Source organism: Saccopteryx leptura, chromosome 11 (genome assembly GCF_036850995.1).
Source record: "Saccopteryx leptura isolate mSacLep1 chromosome 11, mSacLep1_pri_phased_curated, whole genome shotgun sequence".
Classification (NCBI taxonomy): Eukaryota; Metazoa; Chordata; class Mammalia; order Chiroptera; family Emballonuridae; genus Saccopteryx; species Saccopteryx leptura.
Window position 1 is genome coordinate 50,067,135 of NC_089513.1, and position 22,560 is coordinate 50,089,694.

A 22,560-nucleotide genomic window follows, 5' to 3' on the forward strand; every position below is an offset into this window, starting at 1 on the left:
TGAAAAAAAGGAGAAGTTAGCCCTGGCCGGTTGGCTCAGTGGTAGAGCGTCGGCCTGGCATGCGGAAGTCCCGGGTTCGATTCCTGGCCAGGGCACACAGGAGAAGCTCCCATCTGCTTCTCCACCCCTCTCCTTCTCCTTCCTCTCTGTCTCTCTCTTCCCCTCCTGCAGCCAAGGCTCCATGGGAGCAAGGTTGGCCCGGGCGCTGAGGATGGCTCTATAGCCTCTGCCTCAGGCGCTAGAATGGCTTTGGTTGCAGCAGAGAAACGCCCCAGATGGGCAGAGCATCGCCCCCTAGTGGGCATGCCGGGTAGGTCCCGGTCGGGCACATGCGGGAGTCAGTCTGACTGCCTCCCCGTTTCCAGCTTCGGAAAAATACAAAAAAAAAAAAAAAAGAGGAGAAGTTATTCTATTATTTTCTAGTAGATGTTGCTGTATTACAAGTTTTAGCTCTATAAAATCCCCAGGCCATCCTTACTCAGAAGCTGCTTTTGCCATGAAGGAAATGGGGCTGCAGATGCAGTGATGGGTTAGGTGTGCTCTTTAGCAGTGGTGATCTCAGGCCTCTAGGTGGTCCTCCCTGTGTCTTACAGACCAGGGCACCAAACACAGAGCACCTCTGTTCTTTAGGGAAAGAGTGGTCCTGTAGAACTAGCTGTGGGGTATGGCTCTGCCACTCTCCATACATATGAAGGAAGGGAAACAGGATCTGGGAGGCTGGGCGACTACATTTTGTATATGTCTATTTTTGTCCTGAGTGTGGGCTACCAGCAGACCACATGAACAATGGCTGTGACATCTTGCTACAACAACACTTCTTAGGCTCGGTATCTCCAGATGCAGTCCTGGTTGAAAAAGACCCAATCATTCCAGGTTTCTTTTCTGGAGCCCCAGCAGGCAAAAACCAAGATGCTCCAGGCTTCTCTCCTTGCCAGAGCCCCTCCGAGCCCTCTGTTTTTACCCTTCCCACCTCCAGTCGATTCCATGCATAATTTTTTTAGGCAGGCCTACGAGCCCAGCTGGGATTACTGTGCCGAGCTATAGCTATTTAGTTTGTTGGAATTTCAAGGATAGAGATCAAGGGTAGAAAACAAGGTTATCTCTCACGCCACCATTACTCTTGACATCAACTCCAGTATACTTTCAATAGTAAAGTAGTTAACCTACATTTTTAACTTTTTCTAGGGATATATTTAACACTTTTAACATTTTAGTGTGGATTAATGCCAGCTTAATGTCTGTATTTTAAAAAGCTTTACTTTTTTAAAGCTTCATTACTCTCACAATCCTTTGTGTTATTTTTATGTAAATGACCTTTATACATTATAGCCTTGTCAACAGTTTTAGACTAACTGCTTTATGCAGATGTCTTTTAAATCAGATAGAAGAGCTATAAATACTAGGTTTATACTGTTTTTTTTGTTTATCTATTTATAGTTACCTCTACTTTACTTTTTATATCTTGTATTCAAAGTACTCTTTAGTGTTCTTTCATTTTAGTCCAAAGGATCTATTTAATAGCTACTTTAGGACATAGCTAATGATAGAGTCCCTCACTTTTTGTTTATCTGGGAATATCTTAATCTCTTCTTCATTTTTGAAGGCTTATTATACTAGATAAAGAGTACCAGGTTGACTATGTTTTTCTGTCAGCACTTGGAGTATGTTAGCCCACTGCTTCCTGCCTCCATGGTTTCTGATGAAGAATCAGCTGTTAATCTTATTGACCATTCTTTCAGTGTGACCAATCACTTATCTCTAGCTGCATTCAAGATTCTGTCTTGCCCTGGCCAGTATGCTCATTTGATAGAGCATTGGCCTGGTATGCAAAAGTCCTGGTCAGGACAAACATGAGAAGTGACCATCTCCCTTTCCCCCGCTTCTTTCTTTCTTCCTCTCTCACAGCCAGTGGCTCTTTTGGTCTGAGCATGAGACCCAGGTGCTGAGGATAGCTTGTTTGGTCCAAGCGTTGGCCTCAGGCACTTAGAATAGCTGGTTTATTTGAGCATTGGCTCTAGACAGGGGTTGCTGGGTAGATCCTAGTCTTGAATTTCTTGGATGTGTAGATTATGTTTTCATAAAATTTGGGATGTTTGGAGCCATTATTTCTTCAAAAATTCTCTTCTTCTGTTGATCTTGTTATCCATATATTGGTATGCTTGATGGTGTCACATATGTCTCTGAAGCTCTGTTCATTTTTCTTCATTATTTTTTCTATTTGGCCCTCAGATTCTATAATCTCAGTTGACCTGTCTTTTAAGTTCACTAATTCTTCTGCCAATTCATATTTGCTCATGTGCCACTTAATTGAATCTTTTCATTTTCATTTCAGTTATTCATTTCAGTTTCAGAATTTCTAATCAGTTCTTTTTATATAACTTCTTTATTTATTATTATTATTTTTTGTGTGTGACAAAGAGAGAGAGAGGGACAGATAAGGACAGACAGACAGGAAGGGAGAGAGATGAGAAGCATCAATTCTTCATTGCGGCACCTTAGTTGTTCATTGATCGCTTTCTTGTGTGTGCCTTGACCAGGGCGCTACAGCAGACTGAGTGACCCCTTGCTCAAGCCAGCAACCTTGGGCTCAAGCTGGCAAGCCTTGCTTAAACCAGATGAGCCTGGCCCAAGCTGGCAACCTCAGGGTCTCGATCCTGGGTCCTCTGCGTCCCAGTCCAACTCTATCCACTACACCACCGCCTGGTTAGGCTCTTTTTACATAACTTTTGTATTTGATGTTCTCTATTTGGTGAAACACTGTTCTCATATCTTTATTAGACATGATTTCTGTTAGTTCCTTGAATGTATTTTAAGTAGTTGATTTAAATCTTTGTGTAATAAGTTCAATACTTGTGTTTTCCTCGGGAAGGTTTACTGACTGCTTTTTTTTCCTTTGTGGGGACTATACTTAAATGTTTCTTGATGTGGCACTCTTTTTTTGTTGAACAGAGGACATTTTAAATAACAGAATGTGGCAGTACCGGAAATCAGATTTATTTCTTTGCACAGGGATTGTTGTTGCTTATTTTTGTTTTTGTTGTTGTGTAGTGACTTCCCTAACTAATTATGTAAATTATGAATTGTCTATCTTGTGTTGCCATTGTAGTCTCTGTTAGCTTAGTGGTTAGCTAATGGTTTCCTTAAATGTGTGCAACCAGTAGGTCTCCCAGCTTTTTACCGAGGTGTTCTGTGTGCCTATTGGGCGATGTTTTTAGTTTTCCAGAAGGAAGCTTACAACTTTCTCTTAACATTTACTTCTTGCTTGTATAAAACCTCAGTATCAGCCAGAAATGAGAGTTAGAGCCTTCTCAATTCTTTCTTGAGACTGTATGTGTACAGCCCCTCTTCCCCCCATGAATATAATCTCTAGTCTCATGAAAATGTTAGAGCTTTAAAAACTACTAAGGGCCCTGGCTGGTTGGCTCAGCAGTTAGAGCATTGGCCTAGCATGTAGAAGTCCCAGGTTCGATTTCTGGCCAGGGCACAAAGGAGAAGCGCCCATCCGCTTCTCCACTCTTCCCCCTCTCCTTTCTCTCTATCTCTTTCTTCCCCTCCTACAGCCAGGACTCCATTGGAGCAAAGTTGGCCCGGCACTGAGGCTGGCTCCATGACCTCTGCCTCAGGTGCTAGAATGGCTCTGGTTGCAGCGGAGCAACACCCCAGATGGGCCGAGTGTTGCCCCCTGGTGGGCATGCTAGGTGGATCTCCATCAGGCACATGTGGGAGTCTGTCTGCTGTCCCCTGCTTCTCACTTTGGAAAAATAAATAAAATAAAATATAAAATATAAAATAAAATGTAAATACCACTAAGAACCTTTAATTTCCAAGTTTTGACTTGTAAGTTTTTGGCTAGGTTGTTTTTTTTCTACCAATTATTTTTATTGCTTTAGTCATCTGTGATGATAAACTATTGCCACTGATTGTTTTTGACAAATAACCCCAGGAAAGACAACCCACAATGAGCAAGTTCTGACTCAGGTCATATAAAGACATGCTGGAGTACAGGTTCATAGGGTGCTGTCAGATCCAGTAATGACAGTTCTATGGGGAAAGAAATGGCTTTTGGGGAACTCCAAACTGCTTCCAGTGATTGCTAAGCTGCTCGTTTTCACCATGATTTCAGGGCTATGTTTTTAAGACTTCTGTGAAGCTGGTCAGAGGGGAATGGGAGGCATGTTAAAACACCACAAAGCTAGCTGTTCTTACTGAGATTCAGCCGTGTGTCTTGAGTAAAAACACTTTGGATTGTTGCAAGACTTTGGTTAATTTTTAGAGTTCTGAAAAATTGATTTTGGCAGTTATTTTTGGTCTTCTCACTGCTTTTATAAATGAGATTTTCATACGTTCTTACTTTGTCATTTTGGAAGTACCCTAATAACTATGATTTGGCGAATTCATATACTTGTGTAATCCAAACATTACATAAATCTAGAAAATTTTTTCATGATTTGGGCATTATTGTAATCATTCCCTTAAAAGTTAATTTAGATAGCTAGAACATTGTTAGAACATTATGTGTTCATTTAATTATTTAGTGGAAGAAAGAAAGATGACATTAGTTAGGTCTTCTGGGTGGCCATAATTCAGATGTGTGTTGGATCATTGCTACTTTCTGACTTTCACCTTGCTCAGAAATTAATAGGCTCTCAACTCAGGGAACCACTTTTGGGAAAATAAAAATATCATTTCTCATAGCCAATTTCCCATGCCGCTTTTAGGTTGCAGAAATGACCTCCCAGTAGGATTTGCTTCTAATTTTTCGATAGAAAAAACTACTTTATCAGTATTTTTGTGAATATTTAAAGACACACTTAGATATCCTACTATAATTTGGTTTTCCAAAGTGACTATTTATACATCTATGACTTAAGAAATTTGATAAAACACACTTAGGAAACCATTTGGGTCTGATATGTTTTTTATGGAATTTTCAAGTTTGTTGGCATGTGATTATTTTTCAAAGAACAAATATTTACTTTGATAAATTTTCTTGATTGTTGTTGTTGGGAGGAATGTTCTGTAAATGTCAATTAGATTCAATTGGTGGATAATGTTGTTCAGTTCTTTTATATCCATACTGATTTTGTGTGGTCGTGACTAAGAGAAGTATTGAAGTTACCGACTTATTTGCATGCTTGTTTATTTATTTTTAGTTCTCTAAAGTTTTGCCTTGTGTATTTTGAACTTGTGTTATTTTGTGTACACAGGATTGTTAAGACATCTCTATGAACTGACCCTTTTATCATTATGTAATGTTACTGATAATTGTCTTGCTCTGAAGTATATTTTGTGATATTTGTACCACTCCATCTTTCTTGTCATTCATGTTTGCATGGTATATCTTTTCTCATCCAGTTTCTTCTATTTTTTTCCATGCATTTTATTTTAAACTATCTATATCACTAGATCATTATATTTGAAATAAGTTTCTTACAGACAGCATATAGTTGGGTCATTTTTAAATTTACTCTCAATTTTATTTAGTGTATTTGTACCATTACATTTACTGCAATTAGTAATATATTAGGACATACATATGTTATAACTTTTCTCTTCATTTTGGTTTTCCTTTCTCTTTTCTGGCCTTCTTGTTTACTTGAACACATTTTAATATACCATTTTCTTTATAGTGTTTTTAATTGTCTCTTTTGTTTTAAATGGTTTCTCTAGGCACTACTGTAAACATATATAACTTTGGACATTATACCACTTAAAGTGAATTGCAGAAAGTTTAGCCCAATTATTTAGGTCCTTCCAACTCTCCCGTTTATAATTTAGTTTTCTTAACTATTGCCTCTATATATGATACATTGAGAACCACATCAGACTGTGTTATTTTCATTTCAACAGTCAAACATAATTTTAAAAACCTCAGAAGCAGAGCAGTTATATATTTCATTCACCCAGGTATTTGTTTTACTGTTTTTTTTCTTTATTCCTGGTGATGTCTTTTACCAACTTTGTCTGATGTTAATAAAGCTACTCCAGTTTTCTTTTTGTGTTAAAATATGTCTTTTTCCAATCTTTTAACCTATTGTTTTGTATTTAAACAGTTTATTTTAGATAGCATATAGAGTTGTGTATTAAAATATGACAGTTTCTGTCTTATAATTGGGATGTTTAGATCAGTTACATTTAATGTGATTATTGTTATGTTTGGATATGAACTTACCATCCCTATTGCTTGGTTTTTATTTTTTCCTGTCATTTTTGTTCCTGTTTCCTGCCTTATTTCAAATCGAGTATTGTGTGTGTGTGTGATTCCATTTTATTTCCTTTGTTAGCTTATTTATTAGCTGTTTATTCTTGTTTTGTCATTTTACTGGTAACTTTGAGATTCATACATAGTATAATTCTTTAATTTATAGTCTATGTCAAGTAATACCATACTGTTTTACACACATAGTAAAAATATATCATAGCAGTGCTTTTCATTTACCCTTTTTTTTTTTAAGTGAAAGGAAGGGAGATAAGACTCCCGCATGCACCCCAACCAGGATCTACCTGGCAACCCCTTGTCTGGAGCCAGTGCTCCAGTACTGATTGATTTTTAGCATCTAAAGCTGACACTCGGACCAACCGAGCTATCTTCAGCGCCCAGGCCTGATGCTTGAACCAGTCAAGCCACTGGCTGCAGGAGGGGTGGGGGAGAGAGAAGGGAGAGAAGGATGAAGAGAGAATCAGATGGTTGCTTCTCCTGTGTGCCCTGACTGGAAGTTGAACCGCGATATTCACACACCATGCTGACGTTCTATCCACGGAGCCACCGGCCAGGGCTATCCTATCTTGATCTTTTCTGTGATGGCAGGTTATGCTTGTTGTATGGGGACATGTTGGTGTCTGATGTTTAGAGATGGGTTTGCATGTGGTGGTACCTTTGTGTGTTGTGAGGGGGGCATTTTTTAATGTGCATTGTTTTGTAGGTCCAGTATTAAACTGTCTTACTGGGTATTGTTGCCTTTGTGTCTATTTTGATTATGAATATATGAGACACAGACTTTTTTATACTAATAAAAATAGTTTTATTCATCCAATTATTTTTGTTTTGTTTTGTGTTTTTTTTTAAAAATTCTTTGCTGCATCTTTTTGTTGACACTTTTTAAAATCATTTTACCTTTAGTCTCTTGAATATTTTAGAATTTGTATGTTTATTTTTCTGATTGTCTTTGAAATTTTAAAATGCATATTTAACTTTAGACTTAAACTATCTCCCTCCTTTTTCTAACAACTCATTTAGAAAAAACATTTAACACATTTTAAATATTAACTTTGTACTTACAAAGTTATAATAGCCTTTTATGTCAGATTGTGCTTGTAGAAATATTCCTTTAGAGCAAATCTCTTAATGGTACATTCCCTTGCTATTTATTTAGAAATTTCTTTGTGTAAATTTCACAATTCTAGGTTGGCAGATTTTCCTCTGTGCACTTGGGAGATAATATTCAACTATCTTATACCAGTTGGTGGGCAAACCGTGGTTCGTGAGTGATATGCAGCTCTTTGGCCCCTAAGTGTGGCTCTTCCACAAAATACCATGTGTGGGCGCAAAGACCAGCTTAGGGGTACCCTAATTAAGTTAATAACAATATACCTACCTAGATAGTTTAAGTTTAAAAAATTTGGCTCTCAAAATAAATTTCAATCATTGTACTGCTGATATTTGGCTCTGTTGATGAATGAGTTTGCTGACCACTGTTATACTATTGCTTTCAAAGCCTGCTAACTGGTGTTGTTTTATATCTCAGCCTGTTTTCTAGTCCTTCTGTTTTGCTTTTTGGTGTTTGCTGTACTGTGGATTTCTTTTTATGTGTTCTCTTTGTGCTCTTTTGAATCTATAGAGCTATATATTTTTTAGTGGTTCAAGAATATTTGCAGCTGTTACCATTCTCTCTTCGCTTTCTAGAACTACACTTACACTGTGTGATATTTTCTTTCAGTCGTTCATATCTTTTAGACCCAGTTTGATATTTTTATTCCTTTGTTTCTTAGTTTAATTTTTATTTTTAGTAAGAGGAGGGGAGGCAGAGAGACAGACTCCTGCAGCGGCCTGGCGGGGATCCACCCCACAAGCCCACTAGGGGGCGATGATCTGCCCATCTAGGGCTGTTGCTCCATTGCTCAGCAACAGCGCCATTTTTTCAGCACCTGACGCAGAGGCCACGGAGCCATCCTCAGCGCCTGAGGCCAACTTTGTCAAACCAATGGAGCCATGGCTGTGGGATGGGAAGAGAGAGAGAAAGGGGAGGTGTGGAGAAGCAGATGGTTGCTTCTCATTTGTACCCTGACCAGAAATCAAACCCAGGACATCCAAATGCCCCTGGGCCAATGCTGTATGGCCAGGGCCTGTTTGTTTTTTTCTTACTGATAAGTTATTCCACTATATCTTTATGTTTTCTCTAGTTCCTTTAGCTATGCCACATCTCTCTAATCTTCCCTTTAAGTGTATTAGTGGTTTTAGCCTCACTTCCAATTCTGTTTATTTCTGATACTACAAATAATGTCCCTGGAGACCTTGTGTATATTTTGGGAAAACAGGAATATCTACTTTCCAGTGTGGTGCAGTAGGAGGTTCATTCAGATTGCTTTATTTGTCATGATACATGGAAATAATCTCTTTGGTATAATTCCCATTATTCCTCAGATTTTATTTTTATGAGTTTTGCAGCAGTAAACAGTTTTGAAGGGAAGGTTGTAGAGGTGTACAGATAGACAGGTGGGTAGGGAGAGAGAGTTAGTCTTGTTTGCTGAGAGGTTTTCTGACTTATTAGGCTCAAGAGTTTGCATTTCTTAGATTATTCAGTGATGCAGCTGGTCTGGTGAATAAACTTTGAGAACCACTGAACTAGATGATGTCTTGATTTCTGGCTCTGGTTCTTTACCTTTCAATAGGGTATTATCTGGCTTGGGGATCATTTTATTAAAACTTAATAAAAGTGCTATGACACTTTATGTGCCTAAGTACCTGGTTTAAAATCACTGCATTAATGTAATGTTTTATTCTAGTGATCATTCAGGATATGTTCGACCAGTACCAGTGCCACGCAGTTTAAATAGTGATATTTCCTATTTTGGTGTTGGGGGCAAGCAGGCTGTTTTCTTTGTTGGACAATCAGCCAGAGTGAGTAAAAATTTCTTATAAATGAAAGTCAATCAAAATGTTTTGAGTTTGACTCTGTCTAAATGTGTTAATCAGTTTAACTTTTAGGAATTTTTAAAGTACTCTTTTTAATATTTAACAGATGATAAGCAAACCTGCAGATTCCCAAGATGTTCATGAGCTTGTGCTTTCTAAAGAAGATTTTGAGAAGAAGGAGAAAAATAAAGAATCAATATACAGTGGATATATTAGAAACAGAAAGGTACACTATATTTTAACTCATTGTAAATGTATTACTTTGGATGGATGATAGAATAAGAATACTTTTTTCTAATTCTACTTAAGATATTGCTTTAAAAATTTTGAAAGTATGGAATTTTTAAATTAAATTATTTTATTCTTTTTTTTGAATTGTGTGAATAGCAAAAGTGATCATTTATGTGTTTTCTCAGTCTGTAAGTCTCAGACATTAAGTTTTTCCATAAAGCTGAGTAAGCCTCCTGGAAAGTACTCATAGGATTATAAACTTTTTTCCTCGCCCTGAGTTTTAGTTTTTAAATCTTTGTGGTATAGTAATCTTAGAGCTAAAGTAAAAAACATGAAAGAACAATAGACATTTAGGAAATCAGAGCTTTGGAGAAATGTGTTATAAATTTGCTTTCAAATTCTCATTTTAATAAGCAGAATGTTAATAAATTTGAATGATACTTACAGTATACGTTCAATTTATTTCTCCATTTGAAACACTTTAGAATTTTTAATTTTACAATTTTTATTTTAAAGTAATTTTGAGGTATTTAAGAATTCTTTTCTGATTCTAAAACAAATTGTAAGAATTTTACAGGGAAATATAAAGAAGTAAAAAATAGTTTCAAATGCCTGAAAACAGTACTTGATGTTTAGTTGAAATTTTTCTTACTCTTTTTATCATTTACTTACAGTTTGAGCTCACATTTTTATTATTTCTCCATGTTATAAATTATGTCAATACTCAACACACTTTACTGATCTACAGTGGGGCAGAGTAGATCTATGATACACTCACCTCTCCCAGGACCCAGCTATAGTTACCACTGAATTTAAGAACAATTATCCTTAATAAACAATGCAATGCACTTTAAGTAGCTTCATAGTACTTCTTGGGTTAAATGTACTGTAACTTAACTACTACTCTGTTGAATATATATAAATATAATTTATATAATTATAAAGACATTGCTATGAATATCTTTGCATAAAAATTTCCCTGAATTGTAATTTTTATAAGTTGTTAGAATTTTAACAGCTGTGACATACTGTGAACTTTATATACGTTTACAATATATGTTACAAAACCACTTTTCTGAAAGGTTGAACCCAAATCAAATATACTCCCAAAACAGTATATGAAAGTGTCCATTTGATCATTGTCTTATTTTTAAAAAGAATGGGGGAGGACAGCAAAATGTTGACAAATTAATAGTTAAAAATACTTTTTTCTTTTCATTGTTAGTGAGCTGAATTGTTTTGGTTTCATGTTTATTAGCTACTTTTAGTTTTTCTGTAACTTTACATTTTCCTCTGTCTAGGAAATTTTATTTTGCTTATCCCACTTTATCATTTTTAAATTTGTTGCATTTATTTAACAATTTATATATCTTAATATATTTAATAACAGTATCTTTTCCATATTCCCTTATTAACACAAAGTGCTATAAATAAAAGTATATTGGTGGAAATATTATTTGCCATGTTAAGACATTTGAAAAAATAGGAATCGAGAATTTAAGTGATTTTCAAACTGTATACACATGTATAGTAATGCTTGGCCACAACTGAGGTCTCTTAGGTCAGTCACCCTTTCTGCCAGCTTTTCCTTTGTTTTGTGCTTACCTACCTAGTTCATCCCATAAACATTTCATGAATACTTATAGGTCCATGTACTTTTTTTCTTCCTGACCTGTCCTTTCCAGCCTCCTCTTTTTTGAGCCCTCCTATATTCCTGTTAGCACTTACTACAGTGTATGTGGGGTTGGTGGGTCTTGATCTGTATCCAGCAGTCTTCCTTCTTCTCGATGTGTTTGCCAACCTAATTCCAACAGATCTCAAATCTGTTTCTTGTCAAGTGACTTTTCTCTTATGATTTAAGCACTGAATCAGGCTGGACTCCCTGTGACGGAAATAAACTATTCTAGGTACTTTAAACAGAAAAAGATTTAATAAAGAGAATTAGATGCTTACATGATTATTAGAAGGGTAAAAGAATGAACTTTAGGCTAAGCCTTGCAGAATGATGCCAGGATACTCCAGACTGACCTTTAAGGAATGCAGCAATGTATGCTGAAATCACGTAGCTGGAGGAACACCCCTGTATCTGAAATTTAGAGACACACTGCCTTATTTGTGATCCAGTAGTTGGAAGGGCCTTGCTGTCATGATGGCTCCAACACTGGAATACAGAATTTCTGGCCCTAACCAGTGCTATATCAGTGCTGACACTTAAAGCTGGAACCTGGGTAATGGTTTTTCAGTACCTTTCCTGATAACAGAAGACCTTTAAGAAACCTCAAGAAATGGCCTCATTTTTCCCTTCTGAATCTTTGGTTAGTGCTTCTGATTGGTGAAGCGTAATTTGTACCCACAACCCAAAATGTAAGGGAGTCAGAGAAATAGGTTATTTTGGCTTTCCATCCTCTGGAGCCAGGAGGGGACAATAAAAGGTGGTGTAAATAGGTGGCTGAGTACCAACTGATCATATCTAAGGAACTCATTCCCAATTTCAATGAGATGTTCTTCTCCCATAAATAACTCACTTTCGTACATCTGAAATCAAACACTACCTATAAACTTTTCTTACTCTCTCCTTTTCTTTCCCTTCTCCATAACTACCCTTTTCAATTAACAGTATTCCCTGACCAAGCAGTTAGTAATTGCAATCCTTGTTAAGCATTCACTACCTTTCATGTACCCTCTCTTCCACCGATTTCAGCTGCTTGATTCAGTGTTTTCAGTCTCATCTTTCATCATATTCTAAACTACCGTATTTCCCGTATACTCTGTAATCCTTTATGTTTTCAGTGGTCTGGAATATTAAGTCATCTGTTGAGTGACTCTGTAGGTGTTGGTTTATATCTTTAAAATGGCACATTGTTTTGTAATTATTTGTTTCTCATCTCATACTAGATGGGATTTAAAGGTGTAAGAGCACTGTTTTATTTATCTTGAACCCTATCTTTTCATGCCTAGACTGTGTCATAAATAGGATTTAAAAGGTGCTTGATAAATATTTGGATCATTAACCTGCATCATTAATCTACTAACTCTCATAGTGTATAAAATGTTACTTGTATATTATGTATTGTAGCTCTAATTCAGTGTGTTATAAAGTCATGGTGCACTTTTGACCAGTCACAGGAAAGCAACAAAAGACGATAGAAATGTGAAATCTGCACCAAATAAAAGGAAAACTCTCCCAGTTTCATACCTATTCAGTGCAGTTCGATGTGGGCTCACACACAGATTTTTTAGGACTCCTTAGGTAGCTATCCCGTATAGCCTCTACAGACTCGTCACTGACTGATGGCCTACCAGAACGAGGTTTCTCCACCAAACTGCCGGTTTCCTTCAACTGCTTATCCCACCGAGTAATGTAATTCCTATGTGGTGGCGCTTCCTTATAAACGCGCCGATATTCACGTTGCACTTTGGTCACGGATTTGAATTTAGTGAGCCACAGAACACACTGGACTTTCCTCTGTATCGTCCACATCTTGACTGGCATGGCCGTGGACTGCTCCGCTGTATACACGGTGTTACGTCATCATCTGTGCATGCGCACATGCTGCCACATCATCCTACAGAAACTGGGAGGGTTTTCCTTTTATTTGGTGCAGATTTCACATTTCTATCATCTTTTGTTGCTTTCTTGTGATCGGTCAAAAGTGCACCATGACTTTACGGACACACTGTATTAGTGATTTAGTGTTAGGAATAGTTGAGATGGTTTTGCTTTTATTTTTTATTAAGAGAGTAATCATACATGCTTATTGTACAAAGAAAATCAGCCACTTTCCTAGACATTAGAGTTCAGTGTGTATCTTTATTCTTATAAGTTTTTGTGTATATGGCAACATACATTGTGTGTGTATACATGTATAAACATGCAATTTTTTACATATATGGACTCATAGTAAAAGTTGAGAAGTTTATAATATCCTCAAACCGCCCCCCCCCCCTCCCCAGTCTTCTCTCCTCACTTCCCTCTGTAAGCTATAGATATTCTCTGAAAGTAGACCGGGGCCCAGAATAGTTTTACTTTCTTTTAATAAACACAGGTGTCTTTGTACTAAGCCATCTGAGTTCAGGCTGCATCCTAGTTTTCTTTCTTCTTTTTTCTTTTTCTTCCCTTATTTTTCCAAGTGATAGGGGGGGGATATAGACAGACTCCCCATATGTGTCCTGACCGGAATTCACCTGGCAACCCCCATCTGGGGCTGATGCTCTACCCATCTGGGGCCATGCTCGCATCTGAGCTGTTTCTATCACCTGAAGTGGAGGCTCCACGAAGCCATCCTCAGTGCCCAGGGCTGATGCATTTGAACAAACTGAGCCATGGCTGCAGGAGGAGAAAAGAAAGAGAGAGAAAGGGAAGGGGGAGGGGTGGAAGTCGCTTTTCCTGTGTGCCCTCAACGGGAATTGAACCCGGGACATCCACACACTGGCTGACATTATACCACTAGGACATTCACACACTGGCTGACGTTATACCACTGAGCCAACCAGCCAGGGCCATCCTACTTTTTTTGAACATGGAGGACTGGACATTTGTTTTGACCATATTTAGTGATAGGTATCCCAAGCAAGGATTCATTCCAACCTAGGGTAAGTGTCCTCAGTTTTTTCCAGGTCTTTTAAAGTCAGTATTTATTTTTCTTTACCTTTTCCTTCATGATTCTAAAATCAGTTTAGCATTATGGCAGTATATTCCTTTATGTTTGCCGATTTAGTGATTTGTTTGCCGGTTTAGTGATCTGTGTTAAAGTTTTTCTGTTCTCACAGCATTGTCACACACTCAGATGATTTGTATTGGGTCATTTTTCTCCAGAATATTTTTAGCCTGTATTTGAAGCTATCCAAGTGATTCACATAAAATATTATTTCTATAACTCCAAATAAATTGTATGTAATCTGTTTTACTTACATTCATTCTTACAGCCATCTGATTCTGTTCACATTACAAATGATGATGAAAGGTTTCTACATTATCTTATCTCAGAGGAGAAGGAAAAAGATAGCTTTACTGCTGTGGTTATCACAGGGGTACAATCAGAACACATACAGTACTTGAAAAATTATTTCCATCTTTGGACAAGACAATTAGCGTAAGTAATTATTTATATTTGATTCAAAACATGTTTCTACTTAATCTTTCTTAAGAGTGAAAATATTACAGGTACATTAAAGCTTCTCGGCTGTCTGCTTTGCTCCTGTCTCATTTTCTTCCCTTCCATACAGTAACCAGTACTCTGATGTTAGCATTAAAGTGGTTCCCTATTCTGTAAATATGTATTGGTCAATAATAATATATTGGTCAGTATTTGAGGCACTGGCATTTGGACATCTATGATAAAATTTAGAATAAACCAGAATTTATCAAATTCAGTGCCATCATTCCCCTTTTGTGCTTCTCTTATAGAGCTTGTTGTAATCTTCCATGCCATTATTTTACTTCCTGTTTGTCTGCTTTTCCTCATTGGAATGTCGTTTTTTTTGTTATTGTTTTTATAAATTTTTTATTAGTTTTAATGGGGTGACATCAATAAATCAGGGTATATATATTCAAAGAAAACATGTCCAGGTTATCCTGTCATTCAGTTATGTTGCATACTCATCACCTAAGGTCAGATTGTCCTCTGTCACCTTCTATCTAGTTCTCTCCGTGACCCTCCCCCTCCCCCTCCCCCTCTCCCTCCTTCCCTCCCCCTCTCCCTCCTTCCCTCCCCCCGTCCCCCATAACCACCACACTCTTGTCCATGTCTTTTAGTCTTGTTTTTATGTCCCACCAATGTATGGAATCCTGAAGTTCTTGTTTTTTTCTGATTTACTTATTTTACTCCGTATAATGTTATCAAGATCTCACCATTTTGTTGTAAATGATCCGATGTCATCATCTCTTATGGCTGAATAGTATACCATGGTGTATATGTGCCACATCTTCTTTATCCAGTCCTCCATTTTTTTTTTTTACAGTGATTAAAGCCTTTAAGCAAACTCTTGGCCAATACAGCAAGAATCCATAAAAGAGTAGTGTCCTTAACATGTTCACTAAGTCCAAGTTGGCCCCATCACCATTCTAAATCCCTGAAAATGCAACCCAACCCAGTTCAGTCTGTTAGGAGCTGTCACAAGGAGCAGGAGTCCAGGAAAAGTCTGCATGGCACTGGAATTGTTGTCATAATTCTATACTTTGCAGCTCACGTCCAAGTCCCCGTGACAGCTGCTTCTAGCTGGTCATTATTCAGGTAGACTGGAAAAGCCATCTGCAGCATGTGTGGAGATGGAGCTTCTGTTCTTCTCTGCCTGGAGAGATGAGACCAGGTTGCTTTTCCCTGGAGCTCTGCAACTGTGGCATGGTAAAGAGAACCTTGGGATACACTAAGCTGGGTGGCAAAGGTAGATTCATAATAGAAGTTGTCAAAAGGGGGAAAGAGAGCTCTAAATTAGGAGTAGGTCCCAGCCTAAAATATGAGTGAGGCAATTGAGGTAGGAGGAATAAAGGAAACACTATATATTAAACAAAGCAGCAGAAAATAGGACTATCAACACCCACAACAGAGATCTTCGAGGGAAGAATAAAAAACCTGACTATTCAGGCAAGACATAGTTAAGTGGCCCTTGTGCAAATGAGATCAGTTTACCTGCTTCTTGGAAGAAATACCCTAAGCTCGTCCACAGTGTCGTAGATGGGGCCGACGGCCATGGGCACTTTCAGCCTTCAGTGGCAAACCCCAGCATTCTGGGCAAGGTTAGGTTATAGGTGGCTGGAGCAGGGCTGGAAGAGACTGAACCCTTCCTTAGAGGAGCGAGGGGGAAGCCTACCTTCCAGTGTCCCTGTTTCCTCATAGCAGAGGCCTGTAAGTCTGGCAGGCTGTAGCTCAATGACCTTCCTTTCCACTATTGAAGCAGGACCCAGATGGCATCCTATGAGACCCCTTTGGGGCATTGGAGCCTTTAAGGGCATATCCTAAAAGCTGGTAGTTCCCCTAATCTCTATTGGGCTTTTTCTGCCTCTTTGTATCTTAAAAACCATGCTCAGAAAATCTCGCTGAGGGGTTTGAGGATCCCCATCTGCCTATATAAACCTTTTCCATATATTTGGAACTATTTGGAAAAAGACAAAACTGTTATTAGCTGGATCAAATAAAAGAAGGTAGAAGTTTGCAGGAGAAAAAGATTTGGCGTCTCCTGTTCATCAGCATTCAAAAGAAATTTAAAATTTTTTAAGTAAAAAGCATGATATGGTAGACCGTAGGAGTTCCAGGATATGACTCCCCCCTTTTAAATTTTTTTAAATTGACCTTAAAATATTTGCTGGGTACACTTTAATAATACCTTGACTTTAAAGATTGTAAGAAATACACATAATTCGAAAGGTTTGACAAAATACAGTAAATGCTTTTGCTCCATATGCAGTAGCATTGTCAGTTTAAGCAGTTGAGGAAATCCAATAATAGAACAGTGCATACAGACCATGAGCTATAACATCCTTGGCAGCCTCTCCTGTTCTGACAGCGGTTACTATAAATCCAGAATAGGTATCCACTGTAACGTGGACATAGAACTGTTTGCCAAATGAAGGTATATGAGTAACATCCATTTGCCAAAGTTGTCTGGTAATGGATCCTTGAGGGTTAACTCCAAATGAAGGGACAGATTATAGTATAGGACCCCTTGGGTAGGATTTCCCAATCTGCCATGCTGCTTCCCGAGAAAGTTGAAACTGTTTCCACAGGGCTGCAGCGTTCTGGTGATGAATAGTATGAGACTGAATTGCTCGATCTGTCATGGTTGCTCCAAATAATTTTCTTTTGGGTAGCTTAATTAACAAGGGCATTCCCTTGTGCTAAAGCTCCAGGGAGCATGGAGTGAAGAATGTCGTTTTTTTATGTGCTATTGTGTACCCAGTGTGTCGTGTTACATAGTAGATGCTCCTGAAGTGTTTATCAAATGAATGCAGCAAGTCTGTGAATATGAAAAAAAAGTCTATGTGCCTATACATTTTAGTAATGCTGAGAATAAATCTTTGTGTATCTATTCCAGGAAATCTTTGAGAGAGAGAGTATATATTTCATTAGTCCAAATTGGAGAAATATTTATTTAATGGATCTAAGCCAGTGATTTCCAACCAAAGTGCCACAAAGAGGCACACTATTTAGTCAGGGGCACTGGCCTCTTTTCCCTTAGACTCAAATAAAAAAATGACAACAGCCAACACAACAATAGTCATCCAGTGTGAATGAATCAAAATTATACCTATTTTTTTCATCAGATCTGCAAAAAATAAATTTTTGGTGTGCCACAGAATTTTAGTAAATAGTTTGTATGTGCCGTGAGATGAAAAATGTTGAAACTTGCTGATGTACACCAAGTTCCTTCATTTAATACAAATAACTATAAAACAACTAAGAAAACATGCATTTATAGAGAAAAAAATAATACAAAGTTCATATAAAACTTTTGGGTTAAAGGACCAATAAATATCAGTATTCATGGGGATAAAAAGGTATTGTTAAAATCAAATCTTTTATCCCATAAAAGAGAAAAATTATAACTTAATATATATTTATGTATAAAATAGAAAATCTCAGATTAAGTGCAATAGCCTTTTGGATCAATGTGAAAAGATACCTTTTTCAAAAACATGAATTTTGTTTTTACAGATGTGCTCATTTTTGCAAGACGTAGTGATTTAGACTATTACGAATTCAGGAAACAATTCAGTAAACACTCCATACATAACATATAATTAGGACAATTACTCTACCAAAGAATAACATACAACTTTTACTATTCTTTGAAACAGACAGTTGCTAAGTTATTTATAGCACTCTTAATGTATGATTGTAACTTATCTTTTGTTATAATATTAGCACTTTTGAGATGTCTGAAAAAAGATCTCAAGATGTTCAGTGATTTTATTTTGTCAATAGCATTTTAAACAGTAGCTAGGATAATTAAATTAATTTTTTTTATTTAAAATTCAGGCCCTGGCTGGTTGGCTGCAGTGGAGAGCATCGGCCCAACATGCAGGCATCCCGGGTTCAATCCTCCGTCAGGGCACACATGAGAAGCGACCATCTGCTTCTCTTCCACTTCCTCTCTCCCTTTTCTCTCTTTTCCCCTCACGCAGTCACTAGCTTGTTTGTTTTGGGCATCGGCCCTGAGGTGCTAAGGATAGCTTGGTTGATTTGAGCATGAGCCCCATGCAGGGGTTGCCATTGGAACCCAGTTAGTGCGCATGCAGGAGTCTATCTCCCCTCTTCTCACTTAAAAAATAAAATTTATGTATTCATGTGAAGGAATATTATAAATTCCTGTTTGAGGAATAACTATGGATCCAACATAGTTTAGCCCTGAATACAGTATCATTAACACATAGTCAGTCTTAACCTTTACTTAAAGTAGTGGTTTAAAAATGAAGTGGTAGTTTTCAGAAGAATAATGCTGAGTGCATTAGATCTGTTTATTTGGGAAATATTAAGATAAAATTTTTCAGTACTACAGGAGAGGAGCGATGAGAGTTATAGAATGTTATTATTCTTTGCACAGATAGCTTAAAGACAATCAATCCTATATACTCTCTGATATTTGAGTCCTTGACATCCCTGACAAATAATTGTAGCCTCTTACCTTCTAGTATTTTTTGAATTATACTTCTCAGAAGTGTCAAGTACATAAGCTTCTAATAGCAAAGGCCTGAATCGAAGCCTCCCCTCTCCCAAACTCTTAAGTTCTGTGACCCTAGGTAAATTATATAAACCCTTTGTATGCAAATTTCTACCTTTCTACCTTTATTCTGTGTGTATAAAATAAGGTGTAATAATACCTGGATCTCAGGATTGTTTTTACCATTAAATGGGATACTGTGTTTAAAAATGCTGAGTGAGTATAGTGCCTGATAGATACCTTCAAATAATAATTATGTATATATTTTTTTGTAGAAGAATGTATAAACTATAATTTTATGTGAATTAAAAGTGTAAAGTTACTCTTCTGTATTTTAGGCATATATATCATTACTATATTCATGGCCCAAAAGGAAATGAAAAACATACATCAAAAGAAGTTGGAGCTTTCAACAACATTGATATTGAAGTAAGATAAAATTCTTTCTTCAAGTATTGTGAATTATTAGGTATCTGATCCAGTTCCAAGTCACTCTGGATAAGAAAAATCAGTCAATAAATAAACAACTTCTCTCTTCTCTTAACCCAAGTTCTTTGGTGATTTGATGTCCAGCTAAAGAGGTTATTCCTAGGTGTGTTTTTCTGTAAGCTTTATTTACCATAGTTAGTTTCTTTTTTCTCTGTCTTTTATAGAGATGTGAGATGTTACTGAATATTATGTCTTAAAGCACAGAGGAAAAGAGATATAAATAGTTTCCCTTTTGTTCACAGAAGTCTCATGATGGCAAAATAAGATTTAGAACCACAACACATTTGAGTATTGGATTCTCAGTATTCTTGCCCACATGTACATCATTGTCCCACTTTCTACCTCTAGCAAGAAACCTTGAATTTATTGAACTCATGACTCTCCTTCAGCTCTGCTTTGCTCTTTTCTTTGCTTACTTTCTATTTTTTAGTAGTATGTTTCTTATTGAGATGCTACTTATAGCTATTTAAATAATATAAAAAATTTCATTAAGTTTGATTATTACTTGTACAAATCAAATCAAAGTAGTTTTTGCTGAGAATAAAAGCCACCATAGAATTAAATTATTTTTGCTTTGTTTTTGTTTTAGATTTCTATGTTTGAAAAGGGGAAGGCGCCTAAGATTGTCAACCTAAGGGAAGTACAAGATGACATGCAGACGTTGTATATAAACACAGCAACTGATAGTTTTGAGTTCAAAGCTCATGTTGAAGGAGACGGTGTAGTGGAAGGGATTATCCGATATCACCCTTTCTTATATGATAGAGAAACTTATCCTGATGATCCATGCTTTCCATCAAGTATGTTAATCTGTTGTCTTAGCTACAAAATGTGAAGTTTTGATTTAGGGTAATGACTTCTTTTAATGATTATTATTAATTGGGCTACTAAGATTAGATAAATATTAAAACCTTTTTTCTTGTTCAACTCTTTGTAACGTGTTAGGTATTTATAATTTTTATAATTCTTGATTTTTAGTGTATATTCACTTTTAGATGAATAAAACACCAGCTTTAAGAAACATTACATATTCTTCTATCTTCGATCTCTTATTGACATGAACTTCTAGTTATGTACTGCATGCTAATTCTTTATATATTCTCCAGATTGTTTTCCCATTATCTTTGTATCTTTGTAAGTATTTATAAAGAAGTTTTAAACTATGTAGTTATGTTTTTTTTATGCTTACTGATTTTGTCTTATTATATAAAGTCTTAAGATTATAAAAGGATCCTGTAGTTTTTAAAAATTTTATGTTTTGCTCTTTAATGCATCTGTAATCTCCCTTTTGTGTGTAGGATGAGGTAGAGCTTTAATTTAATATTTTCCATGTGAGCATTCAGTTTCCTAGCACCAGTTATATTGAATGTAATGATTTTTGAAATAATCACTTTTTTTTGTTTACATAGAGAGAGTCAGAGAGAGGGATAGATAGGGACAGACAGATGGGAACGGAGAGAGATGAGAAGCATCAATCATCAGTTTTTCATTGTGACACCTTAGTTCATTGATTGCCCTCTCATATGTCCTTGACCGCGGGCCTTCAACAGACTGAGTAACCCCTTGCTCAAGCCAGCGACCTTGGGTCCAAGCTGGTGAGCTTTGCTCAAACCAGATGAACCTGCGTTCAAGCTGGCGACCTCGGGGTCTTGAACCTGGGTTCTCTACATCCCAGTCTGACATTCTATCCACTGTGCCACCGCCTGGTGAGGCTGAAGTAATCACTTTTATAATAATATTAAGTTCCCATATGTGTGTATATCTATTTGTATTTTATACATGAGTAGTGATACTCTCTTATAGCTATATACTCCATTTTGATATCTGCAGGGCAAGACACTCAAGTACTCTTTTTTTTGTATTTTTCTGAAGTTGGAAACGGGGAGGTAGTCAGTCTCCCGCATGCGCCCTACTGGGATCCACCCGGCATGCCCACCAGGGGGCAATGCTCTGCCCATCTGGGGCGTTGCTCTGTTGCAACAAGAGCCATCCTCAGCGCCCAGGCCAGCTTTGCTCCAGTGGAGCCTTGGCTGTGGGAGGGGAAGAGAGAGAGGAAGGAGAGGGGGAGGGGTGGAGAAACAGATGGGTGCTTCTCCTGTGTGCCCTGGCCGGGAATTAAACCTGGGACTCCTGTACACCAGGCCAACACTTACCACTGAACCAACTGGCCAGGACCTCAGTATTCTTTTTTGAGAAAATTCTTATTTCTCTATCTTTCCCTCTTCTACATACATTTTGGAATCCCTTTGTATATTCATTTAAACAAAATCCTGGTGGAATTATTGAGATTTCATTGAATTCATTGATGAACAGTATTAACTTTTCTCATTCACAGTACTTCCTCAGTATATCCTTAGTGTTGCGTGTTCTGGAACCAGACTTTCTATTATGTGAATTTAACAAACTACTGCCTAACTCAGTTTTCCTTATCTGTAGAATGAGGCAGAGATAATAGTTAATGCCTCATTGAGGTGTTATAAGCATTAAACAAAAAACTGCTGTAACTCTGTGCTCCACAGTATTTATTCAGTGCTCATGCATATTACTACTCCGTGACACTGCCTCCTGTGATATCTCTGGCCGCTGTTTAATTTGCCATTTCTAATATTTGTATGCTTGTAGACAAAAAGATAAAGTTATTGAAACGATTTCTTAAAATAAGAGCCAATATATTGAATGATAATTAAAAGAGTTCTCTAAGAACAGCGAATTAGTCTGATTGAAAGGAACTTGTACTTAGGTAATCCTTGTGAACGTTTTTTGGGGGAAAAAGGCTTTATTTGGGTGAAGATGACTTAAGGCAGATGAAACTGAGGGGTTGCTTTATCACAATGATAATGTTTGATCTTAATTTATCTGGATTTATGTAAATGTATCGCTAACAAACATAAAAATGCTAAACAGTTATGTGCTTTATGTTTTGTAACATTATAATTTTAGTTTATATAAGATAAACTTAAATATAGTATTACTGATTAATTTGCTCAAACTAGGCAAACTTGTTGCTATTAGATACCATATGTTTTCCAGCTAATTTTTAGGTGAATGTA

General features: G+C 37.1%; 1 protein-coding gene across 1 annotated transcript in view; it reads left to right on the forward strand.

The window, feature by feature from the left end:
• The window catches only part of SMCHD1 (structural maintenance of chromosomes flexible hinge domain containing 1), a 173,213-nt gene that overhangs the window by 31,513 nt on the left and 119,140 nt on the right, over positions 1-22,560 (forward strand). Inside the window, exons 6-10 of the mRNA XM_066353570.1 lie at positions 9,004-9,118; positions 9,240-9,359; positions 14,291-14,457; positions 19,360-19,450; positions 20,100-20,310. Coding sequence (XP_066209667.1) covers positions 9,004-9,118; positions 9,240-9,359; positions 14,291-14,457; positions 19,360-19,450; positions 20,100-20,310 — 704 coding nt within the window. The remainder of the gene's footprint in view (positions 1-9,003; positions 9,119-9,239; positions 9,360-14,290; positions 14,458-19,359; positions 19,451-20,099; positions 20,311-22,560) is intronic.